The sequence below is a fragment of the Zootermopsis nevadensis genome, unplaced genomic scaffold, assembly GCF_977971745.1.
Source record: "Zootermopsis nevadensis isolate Lab colony 2312 unplaced genomic scaffold, Znev_1.0 Znev_ptg000021l, whole genome shotgun sequence".
NCBI lineage: Eukaryota > Metazoa > Arthropoda > Insecta > Blattodea > Termopsidae > Zootermopsis > Zootermopsis nevadensis.
This window is the reverse complement of record NW_028259153.1, coordinates 22,019,338-22,044,113: the sequence shown is the minus strand read 5'-3', so window position 1 is coordinate 22,044,113 and position 24,776 is coordinate 22,019,338. Positions and strand designations below refer to the sequence as shown.

Here is a 24,776-nt window from a genome sequence, read left to right as displayed (position 1 = left end):
CGCCTCTCGTGGTTACGTTGAGGTTTATCGTGAGCAAGAGAATACCGGGTGTCCATGACCCCTGCTCTGTGTGAAGGTCTCTTTGTGATGGCGTGTTCCGAGTCACTGGGCTGGGAAACTCGCTTTAATACAAGCAGCGAGATGAAAAGCTTAGGGTTGCGTACCGGGTTCCCGACAACTTCGTTCACTACACTCGGCGAATTTGAATACAAGGCTCATCCTTTCATTTGCCCATTCTGGTCAGATATTTATGAGACTGAAAATAGCATAATATTAGGCTGATCAGGTCTTGGAAGATGTAATGTGTGGGGTATGTAGCATTAAAACATAATACATACAAAGTTTTGGCCGGAAAATCTGAAAGGAAGAGACCACCTGGAAAACCAGGTGTAGATGAAATGATAATATTAAAGTGTATCTAAAACACGGTGGAAATCTGTGGATTGGATTGATTTGGCTAAGGATATCGAGCAATTCTGCGATTTTGTCTGCATGGTAATGAATCTTCGGGTACAATAAAAGGCAGGAATTTCTTGTCTGACTGTTGGTCATCTCGGGAATAAATGCTCCATGAAGTCAGTTAATCGATTCGAAGTAACTCGTTCACTTCCTTTGAACAGATGGAGAAAAATGCACGGAATGCAAGCAGGAAACACATGGAAATTATTAAGAGCGCTTTCTCTACTCAATTTATGACACTGCCACTGACCGCGCATCATGGGGCCGCACCCCCCAGTGACAGATTTCAGATTTAAAACCACTTCACTGCATATCCCAGTGACGAGGCCCATTAAGTTTAATTACTGGCCCATCATTTATGGGTAGAACAGTCATTCGCCCGCAGCGCCAACACGAGGGTGCACGGCGAAAACTTCAATTATTCCCTTCATTGCTTTCGTGATATTTCTAATTATTGCATCATGCTCCCGCGTAGCGCCAGAGATCCTGTTGTGTGTTAATTTGGTTAGGTTAGGTGACGGAACTAAGCAATGCCAGAAGGTAGTTCGAGGGACCCGAATTTAGGTAGAACCATAGGCCCTAAATTAGAGGCTTCGTCTCCAGCTTTGCCCTTGGCTGGTCTCGGAGTAAATATAGTTTAGTTTTTCAGTGGCAGGAATCCTGTGTCCTTGAGTTTACTGTTCAAATCTCGACAAGGCGAGTGGAGTTTTTATCTTTCAGTTAACTTTTTTTGTATAAATTCTTCCGGGATATTTCTACCACAGATTCGTAAAATATCCCACGAGTGATTCTTCACATGTTTCGTCCTTAATTATAATACCCTTCCATTCGGCCTATACAGTTAGTAAGTTGTCGGGTCGAAAAATAGTAAACTTGCTTTTAATTTACTCTGTCAAGAAGAAAGGTGTGTGAAATCACCTCACTTAAATGTGTTGAATCGTAGCTTAAACTGTGCAGTAGTTTGATTTGAGAAACACGACTCAGCTCATCAAGAAATCATCTGCTTTTTTTTAGTTCAAATGTTCATTGCCAGTGAAGGTGGTTGCGTATGTTTCTAGAGTGAACGACCGGATCATCAGTGCCAATGGAGTGTCTCTTGAGAATGTGGAGTACGCTACGGCCGTGCAGGTGTTGCGAGACAGTGGGAACACGGTTTTGCTGGTGGTGAGGCGAAGAGTCGTGTTGCCAGCCTGTCCAGAGCCCCAGACACTCAAGTTGAGCCTCACCAAAAGCAAGAAGAAAGATGGTGAGCCACCTCATTTGGGGTTGTTCTTCACCTGTTCACACCAGGGACCGGATGTCTCATAGTAGCGATCAGCGGATGTGATCCGACACGTCCAGGAAATTGGTCGTTCTGATTGAGGCTTTCCTCGGTTCTTCTCGGCAACTGCTTTTGCAATACCCTGAAACAAAGCTTTTGTATCTTTTCTAATTATATTTTCATAGTCATCATGTTTCTCAGTAATATACAGTAAGCGCAATAACCTTCTTGGTAAGGGACAGCGTTTTCGGATCCATATAACGTGGCCTGCCACCTGGAATTGTAACTCTGGGTGTGCGGAGTCATGCCCCAATTCAAGGTACTGACACTGCATTTGTGTGAAGGGGCTGAGGAAAACTACAAAACCTTAGTCAGCATAGCTCATCTCCAGACTGAGAGCTGTACTGTAATCTTTAATTTAGATCCGGGTTATAAAATTTGTACCGCCTAGTAGTAATTTGCATATAGTAGGCCTATCGTAACATCGTTACTATGGCAGTGGTTATAATAACATCCCGTAAAGCCCAAAATCCACTAACGACAAATAATTGCTATATCGTGGCAATGGTAATAACGAAACACTTTCATAAATTTATGTCGTAATAGCTGGCATGCCTAAACGTTAAGAAATAATCAGCAAGCAGCATTTTTTATTATTTAGATAGTTTAATATTATACCACATAGGCGTTGCTTACGCCAGATCCAGCCAAATGTGCGCTGCACTAGCGTATTACTAAACTGATAACCCTGGAGTTGTATCAGGGATATATAAATCCCATATTCCAATGATAAAATTAATTTTTTTTGCTAGTTGTGAATTCTCATTACACTTTAGTAAACTTCGAAGTATCTGATAATTTTTACTGACGGTAATATGAATATGTGATGTACAGACTTTGGTCTGGTGTTGGGATGCAAGATCTATGTCCGAGAAGTGGCAAACAGAGCGACGTTGGACGGCAGTGGAGGAAAGGACAGTGGGGGGTCATTGCAGGAAGGGGACATTCTTCTGAAGATCAACAACCACACCACAGAGGGACTCAGCCTCAAAGATGCCCGCAAACTTATCGAGGCGAGTAAGGAGAAGTTGAATCTTGTGGTCAGAAGAGAACACAAGCCAGGCACCAGCGTTGAGTCGACAGCTCTGCCCAAAGGTAGGTAGCGATGGGATGGTAGTCTGAGACTTCACCACCAGAGATGCCAACCACTAAAAACATGAGACATTTATTTTTATTGTGAGTTATTGATCGTAAGTCTCTCTTCTTCTTCCGTTTCTTGACCGTTACTTCGGTCTTCCGGTCCCTAATATTTTCTTCCATTCTTCTCTATTTTCCCATCCTTCCGGAGGTAGTTTCCACTCTATCATGATTCTTGTAATTCCGTCGTTCCATCCTGGTCTCAATCTTCCTCTCTTCCTTCTCTCTTTTGGTTGCCATTTCATAGTTTTGGTAACCTTTCCTCCTCCATCCTTTGCACGTGTCCTTACCAAATCAGTTGTCTTTTCTCTATCTCCTCAATTATATCTTGATCCATCCTCATGATTTTTCTAATCCTTCCAGCCGCTCTTCTTAGGAAATCCATTTCCATTATTCTCAACTTATTATTTTGTTGTTCCAAGAGTTGCCAAATTTCTGCTCCATAAAGAGCCATTGTAATTCTCAAGATGAATATAATTGTTCTACCTTTTTTTAAAGTTTATCATGACGAATTTGGAGCAGGCACATAGAGACCTAAGCTGTGAGGTCACACCGGTGATGTAAGGTGATATGATACTATGATATTCACTTGGGAATTCATACACAGATTCACACGGAAACTACCTGGATGGACTGAGTGGACCGAATTACTCGTCACAGAATCTTTATGTGCAACCGCCAACACGGAGTAGCCACTCAACACACCAACACAATCTGGCGGAGGATAAAAGTAACCTAGTCCCAAGGGGTCGGTCACGAGGCCCGCTTCTTGACGTGTCGCTGAGTCAGCTAGACCGACCGGCGACGCCCGTTGGTCTTCCTCATCACCACGCTCACTCACACTCATGTCCACGTAGCGGACTGGAAGATGGAACTCCTTCGTTGGGACCACCAGATCCCCTGGGCAGCCCACCCAGGCCACCTCCCCCTCGACCAGAAGGCGAGTTGTGCCCTTCCAATGTTAATCTCATTATTTCTCGGCGTATGAGTGCATGTAGGTACTTTCCTTGCCAGATAAAATTTCAGAAGACAGGAATAAGCAGCAGAGTAAACAGTGATTATTTCTTAAACAGCATTAACTTTTTGATCTTTCTAATGGAGACATGCTTTGTTATCTTTGAGGTAAGATCTGAAGTTTTTAATGTTATTCAGACGAGCTTCATATCATCATCAAAATGTATGTATCAGGGCACATGTTCACTCGGCTTTATTCTTTTACAGATTACTACAGTAGTAGTGGCAACAGCAGAAGGCAGTTGTATGAAGATGATCCCCTGCTCCAGCGCTCCAAGCAGCCCATGTGAGTGGCCCTCAGTCCGTTCTGCAAGAATAGCAAACCCCACTTCCTCGAGTAGAAAGAATTAAATAAAGAAAGAGGAGGCCGTTATCTGACGTCATCACCACAGTCTTTTCTGTTATTAATCCTTGTGCCAGAAATTTTTAATTTCTTCTTGCCAGCGTTAATAATAATTCTCGATACGCCTTATTTTGTAGCCGGATTAGAAAATTCTGCCAGCTCCGGTTATATTTATATAATGCAGTCTCGTATTTAACTAATATAATATAAAATGTTTACAAGCTTAATATATTTATAAAACAGGGTTTCAGAGGTACTTACTGCCTTTGTTGTTTGGGCCGTGATGAGCACTTTCGAAACGTCGTTCATTTTCTACCAGGCTACGACGTTCCAGAAGACGGCTACCTTCTGAACTAGTGACTTTCCTCCATCTGCCTTCACCGCTTTGACCAAGTGTTGGATGCCCCTGAATTATCTCAGTATCGTAGAGTGTCTTCAATCCTTCTTTTTGCAGGCCAGATCCTCGTTTCATCACATTTCAGAAAGAGGGATCTGTCGGCATCAGATTGACCGGCGGTAATGAGGTGGGTATATTTGTTACTGCTGTCCAACCTGGAAGCCCAGCATCCCTGCAAGGTTTACAGCCAGGAGACAAGATACTCAAGGTACATCATGCTACGGCTGTCCAATTTAACATTCCGTTATGTCTGTCTCTGTGTATCAGAATTGTAGTTTGTAAATATTTATTTATGGTTTATTTAACAGTGTGTCAGTACCTCAGTCTGCGTATCTTTAATTGATATGATGATTAGTGAGTAATGAATTGGAAAGGATGTGGAAGGAGTGGTTGTTACTTATAACACTGTTTCAGCTTCAGTGGTTATAAAGCTTTGGATTAAATGAGATTGTCGAGAGTAGTCGGTAGTTTGGGTTTGTGATGAGTAGTGAATGGGTTAGGTTATGGAAGATGTTCGAAAGTACTATCCCAGCATTCAGTTGGAGAGAATAAATGAATAAATGGAAAAAAAAACCCACCAGATAGTTGGTAATCCTGCTGAGATCTGATTTGCACACCTTGAATGTAAATGTAGATCGATACTACTATACCGGTGAGTCCGCTGATAAGAGATTATGCTGTTTTCATGACGTCCACACAGGACTCAAAAGACGGCGCAATATACAGATTTATGTGTAAGGACAGTTTGTCATGGGTTGAGATATTAAAAGTTAGCCCATGTATTATTATGGAAGGTTAGGGTTAAATACAAGATTTGTCACAGGTGAATGACATGGACATGAAAGGAGTAACAAGAGAGGAGGCTGTATTGTTCCTGCTCAGTCTGCAGGACCAGATTGATCTCATTGTTCAGTATCGGAAAGACGAGTATGAACAGATAGTGGCCAGTCAGCGAGGAGACTCGTTTCATATCAAGTGAGGAATTTTCTTACCTGTATCCATGTTGTTATTGTGGACCGTAATGCCATGTGGACTTGAGCCCCGAAGATACCGGCAATACATGCGTCTAAAACGTTATCTGCCGACAAATCCACGTGACGTTACGATCCAGAATCTCTTTATCTATATTTATTGGGCTCATTAAGTTAAAGGGTTTGAGATCACAAAATTTTACATAATTCTAGCAGGAAAGAAGGGGAAAGGAGATTAATTCATGGGTGGGACGATGTTAATGAAGTGGGTTGTGAGGTTATGTTCCACAGACCTGTTGGCAAGCGTTCTCCTCCTCAGGAGAGATTAAGTATTATAGTTACTTGACTGTATTTCATGGCTGCTACTACGCTATCCAAAGAGTTCTCATTAGTGTTCTGCTGTACTGCAATATAAAGTCCCTTGAAAGAGTAATGCAAGAAAGTTTTTATTTTACCAAGTACTGTCTTACGTGCTACTACAAATTTGTGCAACTTCTCAAGTGTTCGTTTTAGTGAGACATTTTATTTCGTTTATCCGCAGAGCTCATTTCAACTACGATCAGCCAAATAAGGGCGAACTGAGTTTTCGGAAAGGCGACGTGTTCCACGTGGTCGACACTCTTCACAATGGTGTCGTCGGTTCATGGCAGGTGTTCCGCATCGGTGAGTGTACTTATCCGTTGATAAGTGCTTATATCATAAATGTAGGGCCTTTGAAAATGGGGAATAAGTGTAGAAAATGAACAGACAATGAAGATCATGTCTGCACATTTTAAGTCTGAAAGTGTTTGACAAATTTCTGTCAAGTTTTGTATTGGTGGTTCTAAATTAAAATTTGTGAAGCGAATTTAATTTTGAACTGTGTTGCCACCTTTTAGTTATATTTTATATGAAAAGAATAGTCGTACATGGCATAAATTATGAGTATTTTACATATGGTTACATCAATTGAATCTCACCTTGAGTGACCTTACATCCATATTAATTAATAGTTTAATGCCTTAGGGAGAAATAATCAGGAGGTTCAGAAGGGCATCATCCCAAACAAGTCGCGTGCTGAAGAATTGGCAACAGCACAGTTCAATGCCACCAAAAAAGAACTGACGGCTTCTGAGAGTCGGGGCAGCTTCTTTAGACGTAGACGTGGCAGTCATCGGCGTTCCAAGTCACTCAGCAGGGTGAGTGAAAATGGCGCTGATTCATAGCGCAAGTCACCTTACATCCTGTCGTGAAGGCTCATGTTCTAGGAAAACGTGGAGACCTTTGAAATACATAATTGTGTAACATCTGCGCAAGTTCATGCTAGTATAGATTTTATCTACCTGGGACATAATCATAAAGGTTTGTGCTGTCAGTAAATAAATAATTTTATCAATAAATGCATCAAACGGAATTTATTCATTGATTATTACTCTAAAATTGAAGAGAATATTTATTGCGATTTGGGTGGTAATGTGTTTTGCTGCAGAATTTGTGTTCATCTGTGGTTTACACCTGTCTTGGAATGCCGTGTATTTCAGGACCATTGGGATGATGTTGTATTTGCCGATAGCATCAGTAAGTTCCCGGCATACGAGCGAGTGGTGTTGAGGCACCCGGGCTTTGTGCGACCTGTGGTACTGTTTGGTCCTGTGGCAGATATCGCTCGTGAGAAGATGCTGAAGGACTTCCCCGACAAGTTTACCTCCCCGCGTAAGTGGACGGTGAACTTACTTGTGTGTATATATATATATCATGCATATGCACTGTAAATTGATTTTAATGTGACAGATGGCTCACAGAAGATCATATTTGCAATTAGAGTGATTTGATTTGATGATAATATGAGGATGACGTAATTCCATCACGATCATAATTATCATCAACTTTAGAACTGTTTGGCCTGTGGTAGATATTACAAACCAAATGGGATCTCTTGGAGATTCAATTTTGACTATAAGACGTGAGAAAATGTGTCTGCTGCTATTTTTCCAGAGTTGGACAGCAACTTAGAGGAAGTTCCGAAGAGTCAGAAGTCATCTGGTATCATCCGTCTGAGTGCAATCCGTGAGATCATGGACCGGGGAAAGCATGCCTTGCTGGATATCACGCCAAATGCAGTTGACAGGCTAAACTATGCTCAGTTCTACCCAATAGTCATTTTCCTGCGTGCCGAGTCTAAACATATCATAAAAGAGCTCAGGGCAGGGCTGTCAAAGTAAGTTGATTGTAAAGTTGCAGTCTGTATTGCTTTGTAGACGCTATGTTTGAAGTAGGTAATGGAAGTCCCCTAAAATCAGAGGTATAATGCAGCACATCGCAGGAGAACTGAAAACATTTTGTAGGCACCTCTCAAAGTTTGATTAATTTTAGGGGGAAAAAATGTTGTCTGTGTCGGGCACATTCGTGTTTGATAATTACTATTTGTTGTTTGGGCAAGAGTATTATCATATCACGTTGATTTGAGACATTAGTAAGCCTGATCTTGGTCAGAAAGTGTTTTAGCAATGCTAGAGAAGCTTCTGGTTGCTATGTGTTTTCGCATTATTAGCAAACCATCAGGTTGATCTGGTAGGGTCAGCTGTGGCCGCGCGGTCTTAGGCGTGGGCCATGTACCGCTTGGTCGCTGGGACCGTGGGTTCGAATTCCACTCAAGCCATGGATGTTTGTCCGCAGTTTTCTGTGTTCTGCTGTCCTGTGTACAGGTAGAGGCCTTGCGACAGGCCGATCCCTCGTCCAAGGAGTCCTACCGAATGTCTATACATCAAACCACCGAAAAGTTTGGACCCGCAGTGCTCAGGCACTTGAAGAACGGGTCATTCCCAGTATCCAGTATCCCAGGTTGATCTGAACGCATTCAAAGCCCTCAGTTTGATCTAAATATATGTGAGCTTTTTATGTTGGTTTATGCGAAGCCTTCCGGTTCGTCCGAAAGTGTCTCGTTCGTACTAGCCAGCCTTGAAGTTCATCTCAAAATCTTTTAACAATGCTAAAAAATCTCCATCTTTCAGCTTGACACATGCAACATTTTGCTCGTTGTATTACATTGTATGTAGCGCGCATGGATGGGACAAGAGGTGTGCACCGGGTACTGGTGGGGAAACCTGAAGGGAAGAGACCGCTGGGGAGACCTAGACGTAGATGGGAGGATAATCTCAGGCGGGATCTATGGGAGATAGGAGTTGAAGGAGACTGGATTTTGTTGGCCCAGGACAGGGTCCGGTGGAGGGCTTTGGTTAGTTCGGTGATGAACCTTCGGGTTCCGTAAGCCATCTAGTTAGTTAGTTAGTTAGTTAGTATTACATTGTATAATGCACGAATTGCTAATTCTTGTTTTGTAGTTGTCGGAGGCGCATGATGTATCTGCTTATTACAGAAGACTGCTAAATTTGAGCCCCATACATAAAACAGTGGTTTCTGAATGAGGTTGTTTGCTAAAAAGTATATTTGCAAGTGTAATTAGTGCTTTTGCAATAGAGAGTTGAGTTATTTGGGAGCCACTGTATCTGAAATGCGTACCACACATGAGTAATGCTGTATTTGTTTCATTGCTAGCTCATTCGTGGATGTCTTCAGCTGGTGAGTACTGAAGTGCATTGATGCTTCCTTGTAGTCCGCTTGCTTTGACCGTGATTCTATTTTTGTATAATTTTTATCGTACCGTGGTCTCGGTTCACATGCCAATAACATTTCTTTATACACTTACTGGTTAAAGGAAAGAAGCGAAGCATGAATGATGGATGGCGCAGACAGGAGTTTCTGCATATTAATAGATATAACAGTTATAACAACACGATATAACAATATAAAAACAGTTTCAAGTTGATCATTCTATTCATTACGGAAATATATAGGCCCGAAGGAACTTGAAATTTTTTAAATGTTTTAGTTTGTATGATAAAGCTATGAAGAATTTTAAATTAATATTTAATTACACTATACTGTTTTATTCTTGTTCGTAATTTTCTCTAGTACAGATTTCAAGTAAATTAAATTTGTCAGATTTAACCTCAAACTTTTACATTATTTTGAAGTTAATGATTTATTACATCTACATAATTACTTACTGCCGTCAAATCAAAATTAAAAGTAATGTCAGTACTCAATGGTTCAGGGACTGTACTGTAATGATGGATTTTTGAACTCTGTTTTTAAATGCTCATAATTTTACGTTCTCAAAAATCTTTATAATGGTTGATTTGGGTCAGTTTACAAAACACCTTCATTTAATTCTGTTCATATTAATATCTTAACCGGAAGCACTGTCGAATTCTTACCTCTTTTTTCAACGTCTCTCTTTATCTGGTGTAGTTACTGATTTCTTTAACTTCCTGTGGGTTTTATTGTTACTTGTGAGGTATGTATAATGTTTGTATATTTTGTGTTTACTCGTGTTATTCCTCATCTTTGTGTTCATAAATTTCATATGTGTAGGAAAAATGTATTGAGGAATGCTTAGTGCTTGTGGGAATTTTGGTATTGGAAATGGAAAAGAAAGCTTTATGAAGAGAGGAAAGGTGATTTTCTTAGTTTCAATGCAGCAAAGTGCCTGTCAATGCTAATTTCTTCTTAATGTGTCATGCTGAAAATTCCAACTACTTATAATGTGTCTTGGGAGCAGAAAGAAAATTCTTTCGCTTCCGAGTTTATCAAGCGGTCTGAAGTAAAATGATTACAGTGAAGAGAAGGGTAGTAAGTACGCGAATAAATAAGGCAATCTGTAGTTATGTTGGATTTTATGTTATATATTACATTTCACGTCTCACTAGTGGTGACAATTTTCTTCCAAACAAAATGTATTTTTGTGTATTCAGTATTTTTTTAAATATACTGCAAAACATTACTTTTGGTGTTTGGGTCAGGTAATGTCATAGCAGCTTGTTTTTTTCTAACCAGGAACAGATTTTAGTTTTGGTGATAAAGTTTACCAAAGGTTCGTAACACCGAATATTTTTAAGAAATCTAGGTTATATTTCAGGTTCACATGTTGGTGAGTCTGAAGGTGGTTGTCTTTGAGATGTTGCACTGTGTAGTCTCGTAGAGACTGACTGACATTTCAAAGAAGCTTATTACCTCCATCGTCAGGGTGTTTGCCCTACTTGACTACACAGTGCAACATCCCAAAAGAAAGTCATCATTTTACAGTCCGTTCATTTAGAACGAAGTTATTTCACGTGAACGGCCACACTAATATGCCCGACAACTGGTGCATAATTTCAAAACTTGCCTAAGAATCCGTTTGTTAGATGGAAAGAGGAGGACGTTAACAGATGCGGGACGGACTGACACTGTGGCTCTGTTTGTAGGGCAGCACACAAAAGCAGCAAGAAGCTATTTGAGCAGTGCCAAAAGCTGGAGAAGGTTTGGGGCCACACGTTTAGCTGCAGTATCACACTCACCAGCCCAGAAACCTGGTACAGGAAGGTGAGGGAGCTCATAGACAAGCAGCAGAGTGCTCCTGTGTGGATGAGCGAGAGCAAGGTAATCCGTGAGACAGTGTGCTAAGTCATATTTCAGATTTGACGTTCTTGTATGAAACCTAAAAGTAAAAGTAATTAACAATTATTTTTGCCAGGTATATGAATTTTACCGCCACAGTGGTCTAGCGGTTAGAATGCTGGCCATGTAATCCTGGGGTCTCGGGTTCGATTCCCGGCGGTGCCCGAATTTATAACTTGTGTTGGGCAAGGCCGTGGTCTAGGCAACACGGAGTTTTCCTCCGGGGGCTTCCCCGGTTTCTCCGTGGCATCCCAACAATTACTCCATTCACACACAGAAGAAGGCAATGGCAAACCACTTCTGGATCATCTGCCAAGAACGTATATGAACAGGTCCCAGTCCGAGAAAAGGATGGAAGGATCCTGTTCATATGGACCTGTCGTCAGACAGAACACTAAATAAAAATAAATAAAATATGAATTTTATTGGTGTGTACTGGACCCTTCAGGTAGCAGCTGATGACATTTTGATACTTAACAACAGTTTCAAAAGGGTCGGTGCTGGGCAATTTTGTGTTGTATTTCTGGGAAAGAAGTGGTGTTATCTGCCCATTACAGGCATTGCGGCTGCCGCGTTAAGGATTACGAGTCATTAGTGTTTAAATACTTAAGAAAGAAGATGGCATTTACTTTTCACAGTGAAACTTGTAGTGAAATTTCCTGCCATATTTTTCGTGTTTCATGTTACTAATGTGTTCTTTTCTGATCTGTCAGCCGATCGAGTTCCTGTCTGACATGTATCTGGTGCCCCTTCCCCTCTCTCCACCTCCATACTTGTCCCCATATGAAATCCTGGTTGAACCCAGCCATTTGTTGGACAACAACAACAGTTTCCTTCCTGTGGTCACTGAGCAGTACTTTGGCTTCATTTGAGTGTTGCATGGAGTGTTTTAGGTTTAGAAGTCTTGGCCAGCGGCAGGTGAATAGATGTTACTAAAATTCAAATGAACTTATCCAAGCAGCATTATAAAAACTGTGTATTTTTCAAATAATCTGTAGTGGCATTAAGACATTGTTTCCCAAACTATATATGTCGTCAAAATACCTTTGGCCTCACATCGTAATGTTGGAATCAATGATACCGTAGGGCATAGAGCAAAGCAGGTTTTGTACAGTACGCAAGAGAACAGATGTGGAAATGGAGTACACATATTTTCAAAATTTATTATTTGTAAATTAAATTTTTCTGTGGTCTTCATGTACACTGACTGGTAATAGAAAATTTATATTTCTAAAATAGGTGGTGAAAACTCTTAGAAGTATGTTGAAAGTGACATATTTTTTTTTGGAAATTTACCATCTTCCCGTTTTTTTTGTTTAAAAACGAAAGTTCATTTAATAATCACCATCACCGTTTTATATTTAATTTACTTCTGTGCCTTCGTCTTTTAATATTTTAGACAATTTGGCGATGATTTTACTAAAATATGCCTGTGTTATGTGACAAGAGTGCATTTTCTCAACTTGAGGTTGAATTACAAAGTTCTTCGCTCTTCCACATCACTGCTGCTGGCATTGTTTATTTAGCAGTCTCACCCTTTCGGTGTTCATAAACAAATGTGACTCACCCCTCTGTTCACCTGACCTCATAATTTGTGTTTGTTTTTATTTGCTGTGGAATTTCAGCATTTGGCTTCACAGTTACGTCCACATTTATCTTTTCCATCCATATGATACATAAAAATGTGTTTTCCCTTCGCATATAAGTATTTTCCAGATGAATTCATCAGTGGCCTTTTATTATATAATTTAAATTACATATCAAATGTATAAAAATATTACACTGAACACACTCTGATTTTTTTATTTTGTTAAATATTCGTCATATAAAAAATATTAGTAAAAATTCTCATTAATAAGGTTTGTATTTTATTTTATGTACGAATTTTTTGTAAATCAGCTGCTTTGATGCAATTAGGGTATGGTGCATATAACATGATGTGGTAAATCATTAATCGTAGCCCAGCATTACTGTGACTTCTCAGGGGACAGGTTAGGTGCGTGATGCCAGCAAAACCCAACGTTTAGAAAGTGGCGTATTCTGCGGTGTAGCTAAAACTATGCACAAACCTTCCAGTTCATGCTTTCTTCCTGACACTTAGGTCTTTGAGTCAAACAGATTATGCTGGAAAGTAATTTATGATGTGAGCACGATGCTTGTTAGTGTAGAATGTGAGTTTATGCATGTTTGTGAGGTTATGTTGATGCATATTCTTGAATTCTATGTTTGCAAATGTTATTGATTGTACTCATGTTCATTTTGTTTGATTGTATTTTGTTTTGTGTTTGGCAATCTGAAATTCCACTTTGAACTGACAAAGAATCGAATTATTCGCGTAAAACAATAACATAAAAATTAAAATGTGTAGTTTAGATATTCTGAGCTCTGCATGAATTCAATTAGGATTTTAATTATAAATTTCTTTCTTGATAAATTTTTATGAAAACAGTACTGGATTGACACTGAACTTGGTGGTCTGTTGAGATTTGTCTACTTCATGTCCAGTGTTACCAGTTCACAAAGATTACTCTGCTGTTGTGAATTTATCTATTTGTGGCAGCTATTCAACTTTGTTAAGTGTTGAGGGTCCTTACGTACAGAGTTGAATATATCAGATGCTTGACTGGAGTTTGTGAAGTGCTTTCCACTAGAGGCAATGATTATCTGATGTATGTCAGTGTGATATGTAACGCAGAATGTGTAGAAGCCCATTCCTTTGTCGTTTTAATTCTTTCATATTATGACGCTGCTACTTAGTGATAAATGTATAATAATTGTCTGCACACAAACATTTGGTCAATCAAATCAAACAATATGTTTTGGATGTTTTGTGTCGTTTGCAAGTCGTCGCATGTAAAATGTGCCTCATGTGTTGTCTTGTTAGTTGGTGTCTAACCTGTGCCTGTTGTGTTGTGTTCTGCAGCCGGATGAAGCTCTGTCTGACGACTTTCTCTTCCCCATGACCTCGCGCCTTTCCTACGCCTCGTCTCCAGAGTCAGACCTGGACCTCTCCCCAGAGCCCCGCTGTGCTGTCCCTCCTGGATCCACAGCCCCCCCACCAGGACCAGGGCCTGGGCCCCCTCGCCTTGTGAAGAGCTCGTCCGACCCCAGCATTGCCACGCAAGAGGATGGAGGGGTTCCCAGTTACAGTGCGCCTCCACCCTACTCTTCTAGCAACCACTACAAACAGGTGAATGTCCATTCTTTAAAAGTTACATAGTTTCAGTTTAATTTCAGTGTTTTGGTCTTATATGCCATGTTGTGGAAAATATTAAAATTTATAAGAGCCATAGGTATTGAGAGGGGAGTTCCTATTGCTTCCAATTAAAAGATAGTAGAAACAATGGATGCACAACACCAAATCGCGTTAGAGGTAATAATGTGACAACTGTCTGCATTGTGTTATCATACAACGTTACCCCGGTTTGTGATGTCAAGTTTGACATTTGGTTTTACTACATAATTGTAAATATGCCTTCCAAATTTCAGAATTATGAGAGTCACAATGGATCAGCTGGTGGATTGAGTCCATCAGACCACGGTCATCACCATCACCATGGGGGCCACAGTCACAACCTAGCACTGTCACTGAGCAACAAACGACGGTCACAAGGCGACAGTAAATATGGCTTCTCACCTCCACCTCATCATGACGAACCCCCCATAACTTCATCAACGATGCATCTTAACTACCCCCCACCGCATCCGCATCAGCATCAGGGACTGGGACCCCCTGTGACGAGGTCTCCTCCGGGTCAGGGTCCGCCAGAGTTGCCTCCGAGAATTGATCGCTCTAACAAACCGCATCGGGGAGGTGGTGGGACGTTGAGTAGGTCAGCTGCTGAACGTCTGTTTGGGAAGGGTGATGGTGGACTGGGGGACCCTGCAGATTCCAGTTTGGACCCTCCAAACTACATCAATGCTACCCCTCATCACAGACCTCCAGGGCAGACAGGCTCTTCTTTGGAGCGGCACAACATGAAAACAGTAAGTGGGGTGGAGTTTGTTATCACATCCCTGTTGCCAACGGTTTGTATACTTTAGTCCCTCACCAAACCTCATCCATTTTACACCTGATAAATGTTCATAACGTTATTATGAATGATGATGTCGTTGAATGTGATGATTTTGTTGTTTATTTTTCATCTCCAGTGCAAGAGTAAGTTTTCTTAATGTTAAATAGTCTTCTGGGGTCCGCAGTGGCCACGCGGTCTGAGACGTGGGCCTTGTGCCGCTTGGTCGCTGGGACCGTGGGTTCGAATCCCACTCAAGCCATGGACGTTGTGTTGTGCTGTCCTGTGAACAGGTAGAGGCCTTACGACGGGCCGATCCCTCGTCCAAGGAGTCCTACCGAATGGCTATAGATCGAGCCAACGAAAAGTTGGGACCCGCAGTGCTCAGGCACTTGAAGAACGGGTCGTTCCCAGTATCCAGTAAATAGTCTTCTGCTACTACGGAAATAATACAGTAGCCATTGGTCTGGATAGGGCTAATAAGACGTACAAGAAGTCCTTAAGACCTGTTCAAAAGGCGTGACATTTGATTCCTAAAGTTTGGTATTACTGATCCATTGAAGTGTTACAGAAATGTAATTTACTTTTACAGAGTAGTTTTGATAGCGTATCATCATATGATTCATACAACAATCGCCTTGGTCCTAATGCTCATGACGACCTCAAGTGCGGAACCAATAACGGAACTGGCGTATCTCCTCGAAACCACGATCCGTATCGATTTACACGCTCCACAGCTCAGCCGATCGCCAATAAGAATGAGAAAGCCAACAAACTGCCAGACTTTAATAAATACAGGTATGCAAACATGATCATAATCCAAGTTCAGGATTTGAATCTCTGTATTGACTCTTCAGTTTTAGGGTAGACAAGATGGGTGATTTTATTTCAAGGGGTGTTTTGAAAATGCAAGAACAAGGGATTCTTTTCAATATTTTGTATTTTGGGGTTTACCCCCAGCAATAATCCTGTGACCATACCACCTCCTGGCCTTTGGAGTTATTGTTTATCTTTTCACGTCGCCAGTGGGGCGCAAATTGGTGCCAGAGCGTGGTTAATGCTGCTGAGGTTTTGCCAGGTTTTTCTCAGGAGTTTGAGATTGTGGATCTCATTCTACAGAACATGGATCTGGGGCAGAGGACCCACTTTGTTTTTTCTAAACGGCTGAGGGCAGTGTTGGATTTATACACGTTGGGTCGCGAATTATCTAACTATCTGGTTGCCGGTAGGGAAAGGTTGACCCCCTTGGCACCGTGTCTTCAGCGAGTGGTTCCTGCGGTTATCCACTCTCCCGTCGTAATAGAAGCGACTCTAGGGGAGTACCTTAAGTCATTTTAAGAGTGGGTTCTAGTCCATAAACTCCTCTTGGGGTTGAGGTAAATGCTATTTAACGCTGGGCAGTTACTAGGTTGTGGGTCGTAACAAATTGCTTGGTGATATGCGTTGTGGTAGCAGTCAATAAATGGAAGGCTGAGAAAAGAATGTTTGTGACATTTCTGGAATGAGTCAGTCCCAGTTATAGTCAGACATGTGCATTTGTCTGATTACAGCACGTGCATTGATCATCGCTTCCTGACTTATGCCGCGCTTCCTGTTGTGAAGGCGTCTCGTATTTTCATTTCCAGGCAGCACACTTTGGTGTGAGCTGCTAGTGTTAGTGCCACGTACATGCTTAAGTAATTTGTGTTGAAATATGCATTGCAGTTAGATAGTTGTCAGTGCACTGCACAGTTTATAAAAATGTTTAACCTCAAAGTTCTATCAGTAGTTTTTTTTTTTTTTTGTAATATGTGGTCTGAAAAATAAATTGTTTAGTCGGTTTTCTACTGAAACGATTTTGACGTGTTATCAGAAATAATCTAGGGAAGTTTTCTACCTTCTTATGTTAACCCTTTCAAATGCTTCCATGGTTAATTTAAAAACCTGTCTTTGACCAGGATTGAGGTACAGCAGTTTGCATGAGTAACATGCACATGAAGAAACATTTGGAGCGTAGTTAGGACTGTCAAATTACATCTCCTTTCAGCTTTGTTATCCGATAAAAATCCGTCCGTGGAATTCCTCTTGCCTCGTTGCTTTATTTAATGTGATCCGACAAGTTACTGCTTTATTGTCATGTGGCTGTTTGTCTTCATTTTTCTGAAATTCATATGTTTCTTAGATGTTTTTCGTCTTCTTGTATCTAGTTATTTGAACTTTATCATATCATTTCTGCTCCTAATTTTTGTTTCATATACATGCGCTTGGAGTCTTACTTTTACATTTTCTTCTTTCATTTTGTGCTTGTCAGAATATATTACTTGCAGCTTGTCCTTTCCACTTATCTGTATTTAATTTCTCTGCGTTAAGTAATCAGATGAAAATATTGTTTTGTGTCGTTAGTTTGTGTGCCAGGTACAGCCTTTCCTGTAGCGTAGTTTGTGCAGCTTGTGGCCTCTTTGTTTTCAGACCTGGTGAATATAAACCTTTGCCTCCTCCCAAGACTGGCGCTTATAAGCCTGTACCCCCGCCAAAACCTAAAAACTATCGACCACCCGTAGCCCCCGAAGGGGGTGCAGGCGGAGGCAGCTGGGGTTATGGGAGCGGACACCCGGCCCAACCCTGTGGAGACGCGGACTCAACTGTGGCGTCTATGCTGAAACAGCAGGCGACAGGCTTGCCCTCGTACCAGCATGCCAAGTCATACTCTGTGGCAGGGGGACTAGATTCTGCAGGTTACATGCCTCAGCACAATGGCGGTAAGTAAAATAAAGTCATGCTCTTTATGTACTCATACTGTAAAGTATGAAAAGTTAATCTACTAACATCTAAGCACTTGTCTGATGGTACGCTTCGTTACAGGAGAGGATACAAGCGGAGGGTTTGACTCGGGACACGGCAGTAGTCTCGACCGCAGCTATAACCCCGGAACTGCACTGCACCGCGGACAGTACTATTACAACATTCCAGCTCCTAACCGCAGTGGCAATAGTAGCAGCGATTATCACCACGGTGGCAGCGGGACCGGTCATCACCACGCCCGGGAGCCGAGCGGCCTGCTGGACCTCGCGAACCGGGAGCAGAGGGGTTCCGCTTTTGAACTGTACAAGAAACCGAGCGCTGCCTTGCACCACTATCTAGACAGTAATCTCAGGTTAGTCTGCACTCTGGGCGCTCAAGGTAATGCCGAAAGAATAAAAGCATATAATTTTGAATTACATTTTATTCTTTTAAAATGTAAACAGAGTTTTTGATTTTTGAACTTGTATTACTAAACTTTCGCTTTGGTTCTGAAGTGCACTCGACAGCATGACTGAATGCCTTGAAGCACATGTACATGTTGTTTTGTATCTAAACAGCGTACGTAATGAATTGCATGTGATGTACATATTTGTTTGTACATAACCAGAAAAAGTGGGAGGCTGTGTGGATGAAATGTATTAGAAACTAGCGTAAAACGACCCCATAGTTTGGGACTTATGAAATGTGGCACTATATCACCTCTACAGCTGTACATTTTTAAATAACCTAACATTAGATAATCAATAATTTAATTTAATTTTAAAGTTTCTGTAGGGCATGTCATGATTGCAGTCCAGACAGAACTACAATAAATTATAACACGCGCTACTAAATAGCTTAAAATTGTAGTCTTCGTGGTACATAGAGATTAAGAAGAAAAAAAGTATTTCAGGAAATGCATTTTAGTTCAGCGCAAGTAATTTCTGTTTTCTGTCCCGTGTCGTACGATGGTCGTCTTCTAGTCGACCCATATGTATGTACCCTTCACCCGAAGATGGAGGCAGATCCAGCTTCTGAAATGTAGTGTTCTGGTTGTAGAATATAGGACAATGAGCAAAGTCCGAAAGACTTTCGGTACTAACTCAAAAAATATTATCTGGTACTCCATGAGTGTGCTTATTCTATTTAACTTTATCTTTCCTTTTTGTTGTTCTTGTGTATTATTTGTTTTAGCTTTATGTATTTTCTTATGAGATTTTTTTTGTAATCCTTTTCTTTCACTGTAATTAACCAATATCAGCTCTGCATCTATTGTAATGGATGCTTCTTATGTAAATGTTTAAATAATAAACGGTAGATTCTTCGTTCACCTTAGTAACGAAATGTTAAATTTTGTGCTTGAGCACAGTTAGGCAGATAGGAAGCAGAACAGTTGTAGCGTAACTTTACGTTGTTTTCAAAAAATAAATTAGCTGTTGAAGGCTTGAAGGGTTGGTTCTTCTTTCTGTCTGACCTCTCGCTGGGCTTGCTTGTGGTGTGTGTGGTGAACTAACCTGGTATTTTCACGTGACCGTAGGGGTGGAGGAGAAGTTGGTGAGGGGGGTGACGGTGAGGAGGTGGTGGCCACGGCCAGGGGGTTGTTTACCCACGAGGGGGGTACACTGAGCAGCCCAGACACAGGCGTGGCTATAATTATCCCTCCAGGAGCTCTTCCTATTGGCTCCCAGCAGGAGGTCTACTTCAAAGTGTGTCGCGACACTTCTATGTTGCCCCCGCTTGACCAAGAGAAAGGTAAGCAATCACTCGGTGCTTTCACGTGTGGAAGTGCGGCCATTGTGAAAAATATAAGAGCCTGAATTATTTTAACTCATTAACGGCAGTTCGCTGTATTTATTACTCTTGCAGATTGCCCAGTGGCTTAGTAATGCTATATCATGCAGAGACGTGTGCTTTGTATATTTCACCTAGTTATTAAATGAATGATTTGAGGCGCTGCAGTAACTCGGTCTGTAACGAGAGGATGACCTGTGTTCAGTTTAGTTTGCAGATAGCAGTAAAAATTTTGCACTTTGTTATCGTCTCCAGAAAGACTCTTGGTCCCTTGCAGTCCTCATTCCAATAAGAACCATCTTTTTGAAGACTTTAAGTGGAAAGGATGGGGGAAGGCATCCGGAAATTAAAGTTAACCACTCGCCATTAAACGGTGCTTGGGTTAGGAATGTGTGGGGCTTCGTGTTATTAATTTCTTGTTACTTTATTTAACAGTTTCTCAATTACATGGCATGAAATGGAAGGATGCGAGTGAATGATGAATTTATAAGGACATAGAAGAATTAGTTACGACCAGTCACGATGTTCAGTCTCGTCTTAGCGTTTTTCTGGTGAAACCCAGTACCTTCTAAGTAGGATTTGAGGTTCTCGTGTGGTCTTCTGGGTTGTGGCGCCGTAGCTGATCTGGTAGAAGTTCGCCAACGTTTCGCAGGCCCTTGCTGCCTCCGTCACCAATGTACTTGTCACCCTCTGAAATGCTGGTAACCTTCTACAAGATACGTGGCACTACAACCCAGAAGACAGACATCTTCCAGGATCTTCTGATACTCAGTCCTGAGTAATGGCCTTGCAGTCGCTCTGGTAGACAAGTGATCCTTATTCTATCTGGTAGATAATGTGCTCGTCTAAGTAGGTTTTGAGATTTTCATGGCGGCGAGTCCGAAGATGGCTGTCTTCTAGGTTGTAGCATTGTGTAGTCTGGTAGAAGTTTACCAGTGTTTCAGAGGTTGGTAAACTTCTACTAGACTACACGACGCTACAACCCAGAAGACAGCTGTCAACGTGCTCCTGTCTTTCTCACTGTGTTTATGTGTATATATACTTTTCTATGAATGTTAACGTATAAGACAAAGTAACGCATGCATGGGCTTCTTGACAAAGTTATGGGTGCTGTGCTCTGAATCGTTGGCATTAAAATCTTTTGGAATGTCAGTAAAGTGGATGAGAGTTTTGTGTTATCTGTGGATTTCAGTATTTTGTTGCGTTTGTAACCTCCGTGTATTATTCGCCTTGTTTCATGGAAAGGCTCGTAACACAAGTCAAGGATTTAATACAAAATTTTGCAGTTTGAGAAGAATTGAAGAAAAAAAACCCTGCTTTTTAGCAAATGATTCCCTTACATTTTAGTCAAATATATTGTTAATCCATTCTTCTGTAATATTTGTAAATATATTTTCTAAAATTTCTATCAGACTACACAGCACACCATTCCAGAAGACGTCATCTTCATATTTGACCATGAGAACCTAAAATTTCACCCAGTCTTCATGATATATATATATATTTGTACCACAGAATTGTCCCTTTCCTGAGAAGTGTGGGTTGAAAAGAACATGGAAGGTATTTATCTTGACGTCCTAAAACATAATATAGAAAATAATATTGAAAAAATGCAAAAAAAATTCACAAACTCTGTACGTTAGATAGAAGGTAATTTAATAAGTGTACAAAAGTTGGGTGAGTGGCATTCAGTAATATTATGCTTGTACCAAGTTTCATGAAATTTCATATTGACTGTTTCGATGGTATGGAAAACATGACCGTTCTCATGAACCTTGCATAAAGTCAGTGTTTTGTTATACAGGTGAGACGTTGCTAAGTCCACTGGTCCTGTGCGGGCCGCACGGACTTAAGTTCCGTTGTCCGGTTGAACTGCGGTTACCGCACTGGGCGATGTGCGAACCTCCGGACCGCTCATCAGAGTCAAACCGTCGTCCCAGAAGCTTCGCGCTCAAGTCCGGAGAGACGACCTGTGGGCAGCTGGGACGGCCATCCAGTTGGCAGAGCGTGGCGATAGATTCTGGGGGTCCAGCCACATCCATTGGCTCGAACAGCGTGTCAGTGTTAGTGGACCACTTCTAATGATCGTAGCTTATATATAGTATTTGTGTCTTGAATGTAATCATAAGGTGATTTGTTACTGCCTGTACACTTTGCATACTGAAGTGTATTATTGAATGACTGACATGTGCTCAGTGTTTAGGGTTGACTTTGCAACCCCTTATAAGTTGAATCTTACTTCACGCTCAACCTCTGAGCCAGCAGGGACATTAATGTATTACTAGTCTCAACACGGTTTTCGGCAGGTATAGTGTAAGTTCATTATTTTATGCGTCTGGATGTACTGTGGGTGAAATTACTGTTTTATTTTGCTCCGCTGTTCCGAATTTGTTGAACAGTCTTCTTCTTCTTTTTCTGCCCTCTTCAGATTATCGTACAGCCTGGTGTGACTTAATAGACGTCTCTGGAACTTATTAAAATGTATCTGTCCATACACTTTGATTTATACCGTCGGCTTTTGAAAATACGTTATCGTCCATCATGTTTCTTCTTCTATGACTCTCCGGTCCGTATTCGGTCCATGGCCTCCTCGATTCTCCTCTTCCGTTTGGTCCGTCTGTCCGAGGCTTTGATCGAGGTTTCGAAACATCTTCCTTTTTACGGTGCGAGGTTGTTAGCCTTGCGACCAACCCCTAACCTGGAGGACCAGGGTACCCGTCTTAGTCTGACCTCTCCCCCTCGACCAATCTGGCTAGGGAGGCCCTACCAGTAGCTCTTGGGGTCTCTGAGGTACTCGAGCCCCACCATCACAACAGTCCAGGTACCATTAAGTTTAGGGAGTTTAATCATTTTCTCTGTACCAATTTATTCTTCACTTAGTTTCTTCTATATGCGTTCAGTTTTAATTTTTTCGAATCTACGATGCCCCTTGGCACTTGACTGAAATTTAATTTGTCCTGCTTGAAGTTTATTACTTAATTAGCTGATATTATTACTAGGCATTGCCACGTACTGAGGAGTTGGGGAGTGACCCCAGTGCATTATCAGGCCAGTGTGTTAATTAAATTTGTGCTTGAAACTTTTGTGTGAATTCTGTTTGATGTTCGGCACGTCTTGGGGAACCGGCGAAGACGAGGAGCGGCACAGTGCCTATAATAACGGTGGAAGGCGTTGCGCACTCTTTACGCTAAGTTCTGGACAGAGTTCCACGAGACAGTGTTTTGTGCCGTGATGAGAAAGCAAGTCTGTGTACGAAGCCAAGAAATATCAAGTGCCATATCCTCCTGCTTCTTAGTTCAGTTAACGACAGTTGTCTCGCTACCACGAGAAGGTGAGGCTTATGAGCGATGATGTGGAAGGAAACAGTCGGGACAGGTCCCTTCATTTCTTAGCGCACTTTCTTGTGTGTTATATAGCGTCAGGTGGAAGGATGACTGTGAATCATTTTTGGAAGGGCGTAGTAGGAAGTGGTCATGACTTGATGTACCCTTCCAGGAATTGTCTGGTGGGATTCGGGAAAACCGCAAAAGACCTCGGTTAAGATGGCTGGCCTTCCAGCCAAGAATCGATCCCTGGTACAAAAATTATAATGCCAGCCACTCGGCCATTGGGACGTCACTTGACGTAGTAGATACATCGGTGTCTTCGGTTGGGGGAAAACATTCGTTACGTGTATGGATTCATCATATCGGTGTATCGTGTAATTCGACGCGGATCTCGTCAGTTTAAAAATTCAGTCTTTTAACAACTTCCCCCAGTGGAAGTTTTTGTGGAGTGTTCATGAAATGAAGATTCTTAAATGGCTGAAAATTTTGTCTGGTTTATCCCGAGAAACTCATTCAAATTTTCAAGTGTCCTGACGTCTGAAGAAAACTTACGAGCCTACTCTCATAATGCGCGTGTGGTGGCTTACGGCAGTGCATTCTGTTGCATCGCTGAAATATTTGTTTTGAACAAAATTAATCTGATTGAAATTAGGACCCTGCTGGTAAGACGCGTAACTGATACGCATCAAATACGGTAGGTGTAACTCTGATTAATCGTCTTGTGAGTTAAAAGTTATCTTATCAGGAGTTAATGTTTAATAACTATTTTGTTTTTATAATTTAAAGTAATTTGTATGTAAGCGTGTAAATAATATAAAAGTGTAAATGTGAGTCTGCGAGGACTGAGCATGATATATTTCTTGTAAATGTTATCCACTTTAAGAGATGATATTAATTATATAAAACTTAATACATGTCTTGATTTTGTTTTGCAGATTTTGATTACAACCCGAGTACCATATTTTCCTCGATATATTGTGTACCCCAATTTTGAAAGGTTAAAGTGAAGAATAGGATTATTTTTATATATCAGTTTCACAAAAATTCTTCGATAGTTTCTAAATTCATTATACTAATATCAGTATTATAGGTTAGGTTTGGAAATATTTTGATCACAATTGCACGAAATAAAAAGTCTGTAGATGAAAACACATGGGGTAAATATCATTTAAACTTCTATTTTGAAGGTGTTTAGTCTGAATTTTGCCCAGAATGCCATGTTGTGAGTAATATTTCCGTGGTTTCCACCGTTGAATGCTACAATAGTACCAATACCACAACGTTAAATACGCCATGACTGCCTCCTTCCACATCATTATGTCTAAATCATTTTACTATTTTAGTTCATGATTCACAAAAGTCCACAATTTAAACTTTTTGCTGAATTCCGTAAGAATCGTTACAAAATGCGTAAATATGCTTCATATCAGTATTTATTGAATCCTTAAAGAAACGTGCACAAGTATGTTTTCCAAGAAGGATTTGAATTTTCAGCTAGAATTTATAGCCTAACGTAATCAATTTATTCAAGTTCAGTTTAATCTAAAGCCACTGGTCAGTGACTGCTGAGAGCGCTATCTATGTAACAGTAATGCCATCTGTTGACTCCATATTCGTACTATCTGCTGCCCTACATATAGCGGAAGGAGATGTAAGTTAACATCACTGACAAATATCTAAAATGGCGCTAGAAAATTCAAATGCAGGAGAATGTCTCGTATTGTGGCTTCTTAAGCTGTAATCGTGGGACAGTGGTGACGTAGAAG

The 24,776-nt window shown here is 41.1% G+C and overlaps 1 protein-coding gene across 10 annotated transcripts in view; it reads left to right on the top strand.

Moving 5' to 3' along the window:
* The window catches only part of pyd (zonula occludens-like protein polychaetoid), a 69,468-nt gene extending 45,531 nt beyond the window's left edge, over positions 1 to 23,937 (top strand). For 7 of the 10 annotated variants that reach the window (XM_022064621.2, XM_022064620.2, XM_087353058.1 and 4 more), the window contains 19 exons: positions 1,518 to 1,705; positions 2,615 to 2,875; positions 3,525 to 3,857; positions 4,139 to 4,217; positions 4,729 to 4,879; positions 5,495 to 5,646; positions 6,184 to 6,305; positions 6,648 to 6,820; positions 7,163 to 7,334; positions 7,617 to 7,839; positions 9,177 to 9,200; positions 10,928 to 11,102; positions 14,044 to 14,310; positions 14,610 to 15,107; positions 15,726 to 15,931; positions 17,582 to 17,871; positions 17,975 to 18,266; positions 19,431 to 19,645; positions 21,489 to 23,937. In XM_022064621.2, the coding sequence (XP_021920313.1) occupies positions 1,518 to 1,705; positions 2,615 to 2,875; positions 3,525 to 3,857; positions 4,139 to 4,217; positions 4,729 to 4,879; positions 5,495 to 5,646; positions 6,184 to 6,305; positions 6,648 to 6,820; positions 7,163 to 7,334; positions 7,617 to 7,839; positions 9,177 to 9,200; positions 10,928 to 11,102; positions 14,044 to 14,310; positions 14,610 to 15,107; positions 15,726 to 15,931; positions 17,582 to 17,871; positions 17,975 to 18,266; positions 19,431 to 19,645; positions 21,489 to 21,766 (4,099 nt within the window). In that variant the 3' untranslated portion in view covers positions 21,767 to 23,937. Of the gene's footprint in view, positions 1 to 964; positions 1,156 to 1,517; positions 1,706 to 2,614; positions 2,876 to 3,524; positions 3,858 to 4,138; positions 4,218 to 4,728; positions 4,880 to 5,494; positions 5,647 to 6,183; positions 6,306 to 6,647; positions 6,821 to 7,162; positions 7,335 to 7,616; positions 7,840 to 9,176; positions 9,201 to 10,927; positions 11,103 to 14,043; positions 14,311 to 14,609; positions 15,108 to 15,725; positions 15,932 to 17,581; positions 17,872 to 17,974; positions 18,267 to 19,430; positions 19,646 to 21,488 lie in introns of those variants that run through there. The other 3 variants (XM_087353060.1, XM_022064624.2, XM_022064629.2) reach the window with 3 other exon arrangements.
* The last annotated feature ends 839 nt before the right edge of the window (positions 23,938 to 24,776 follow it).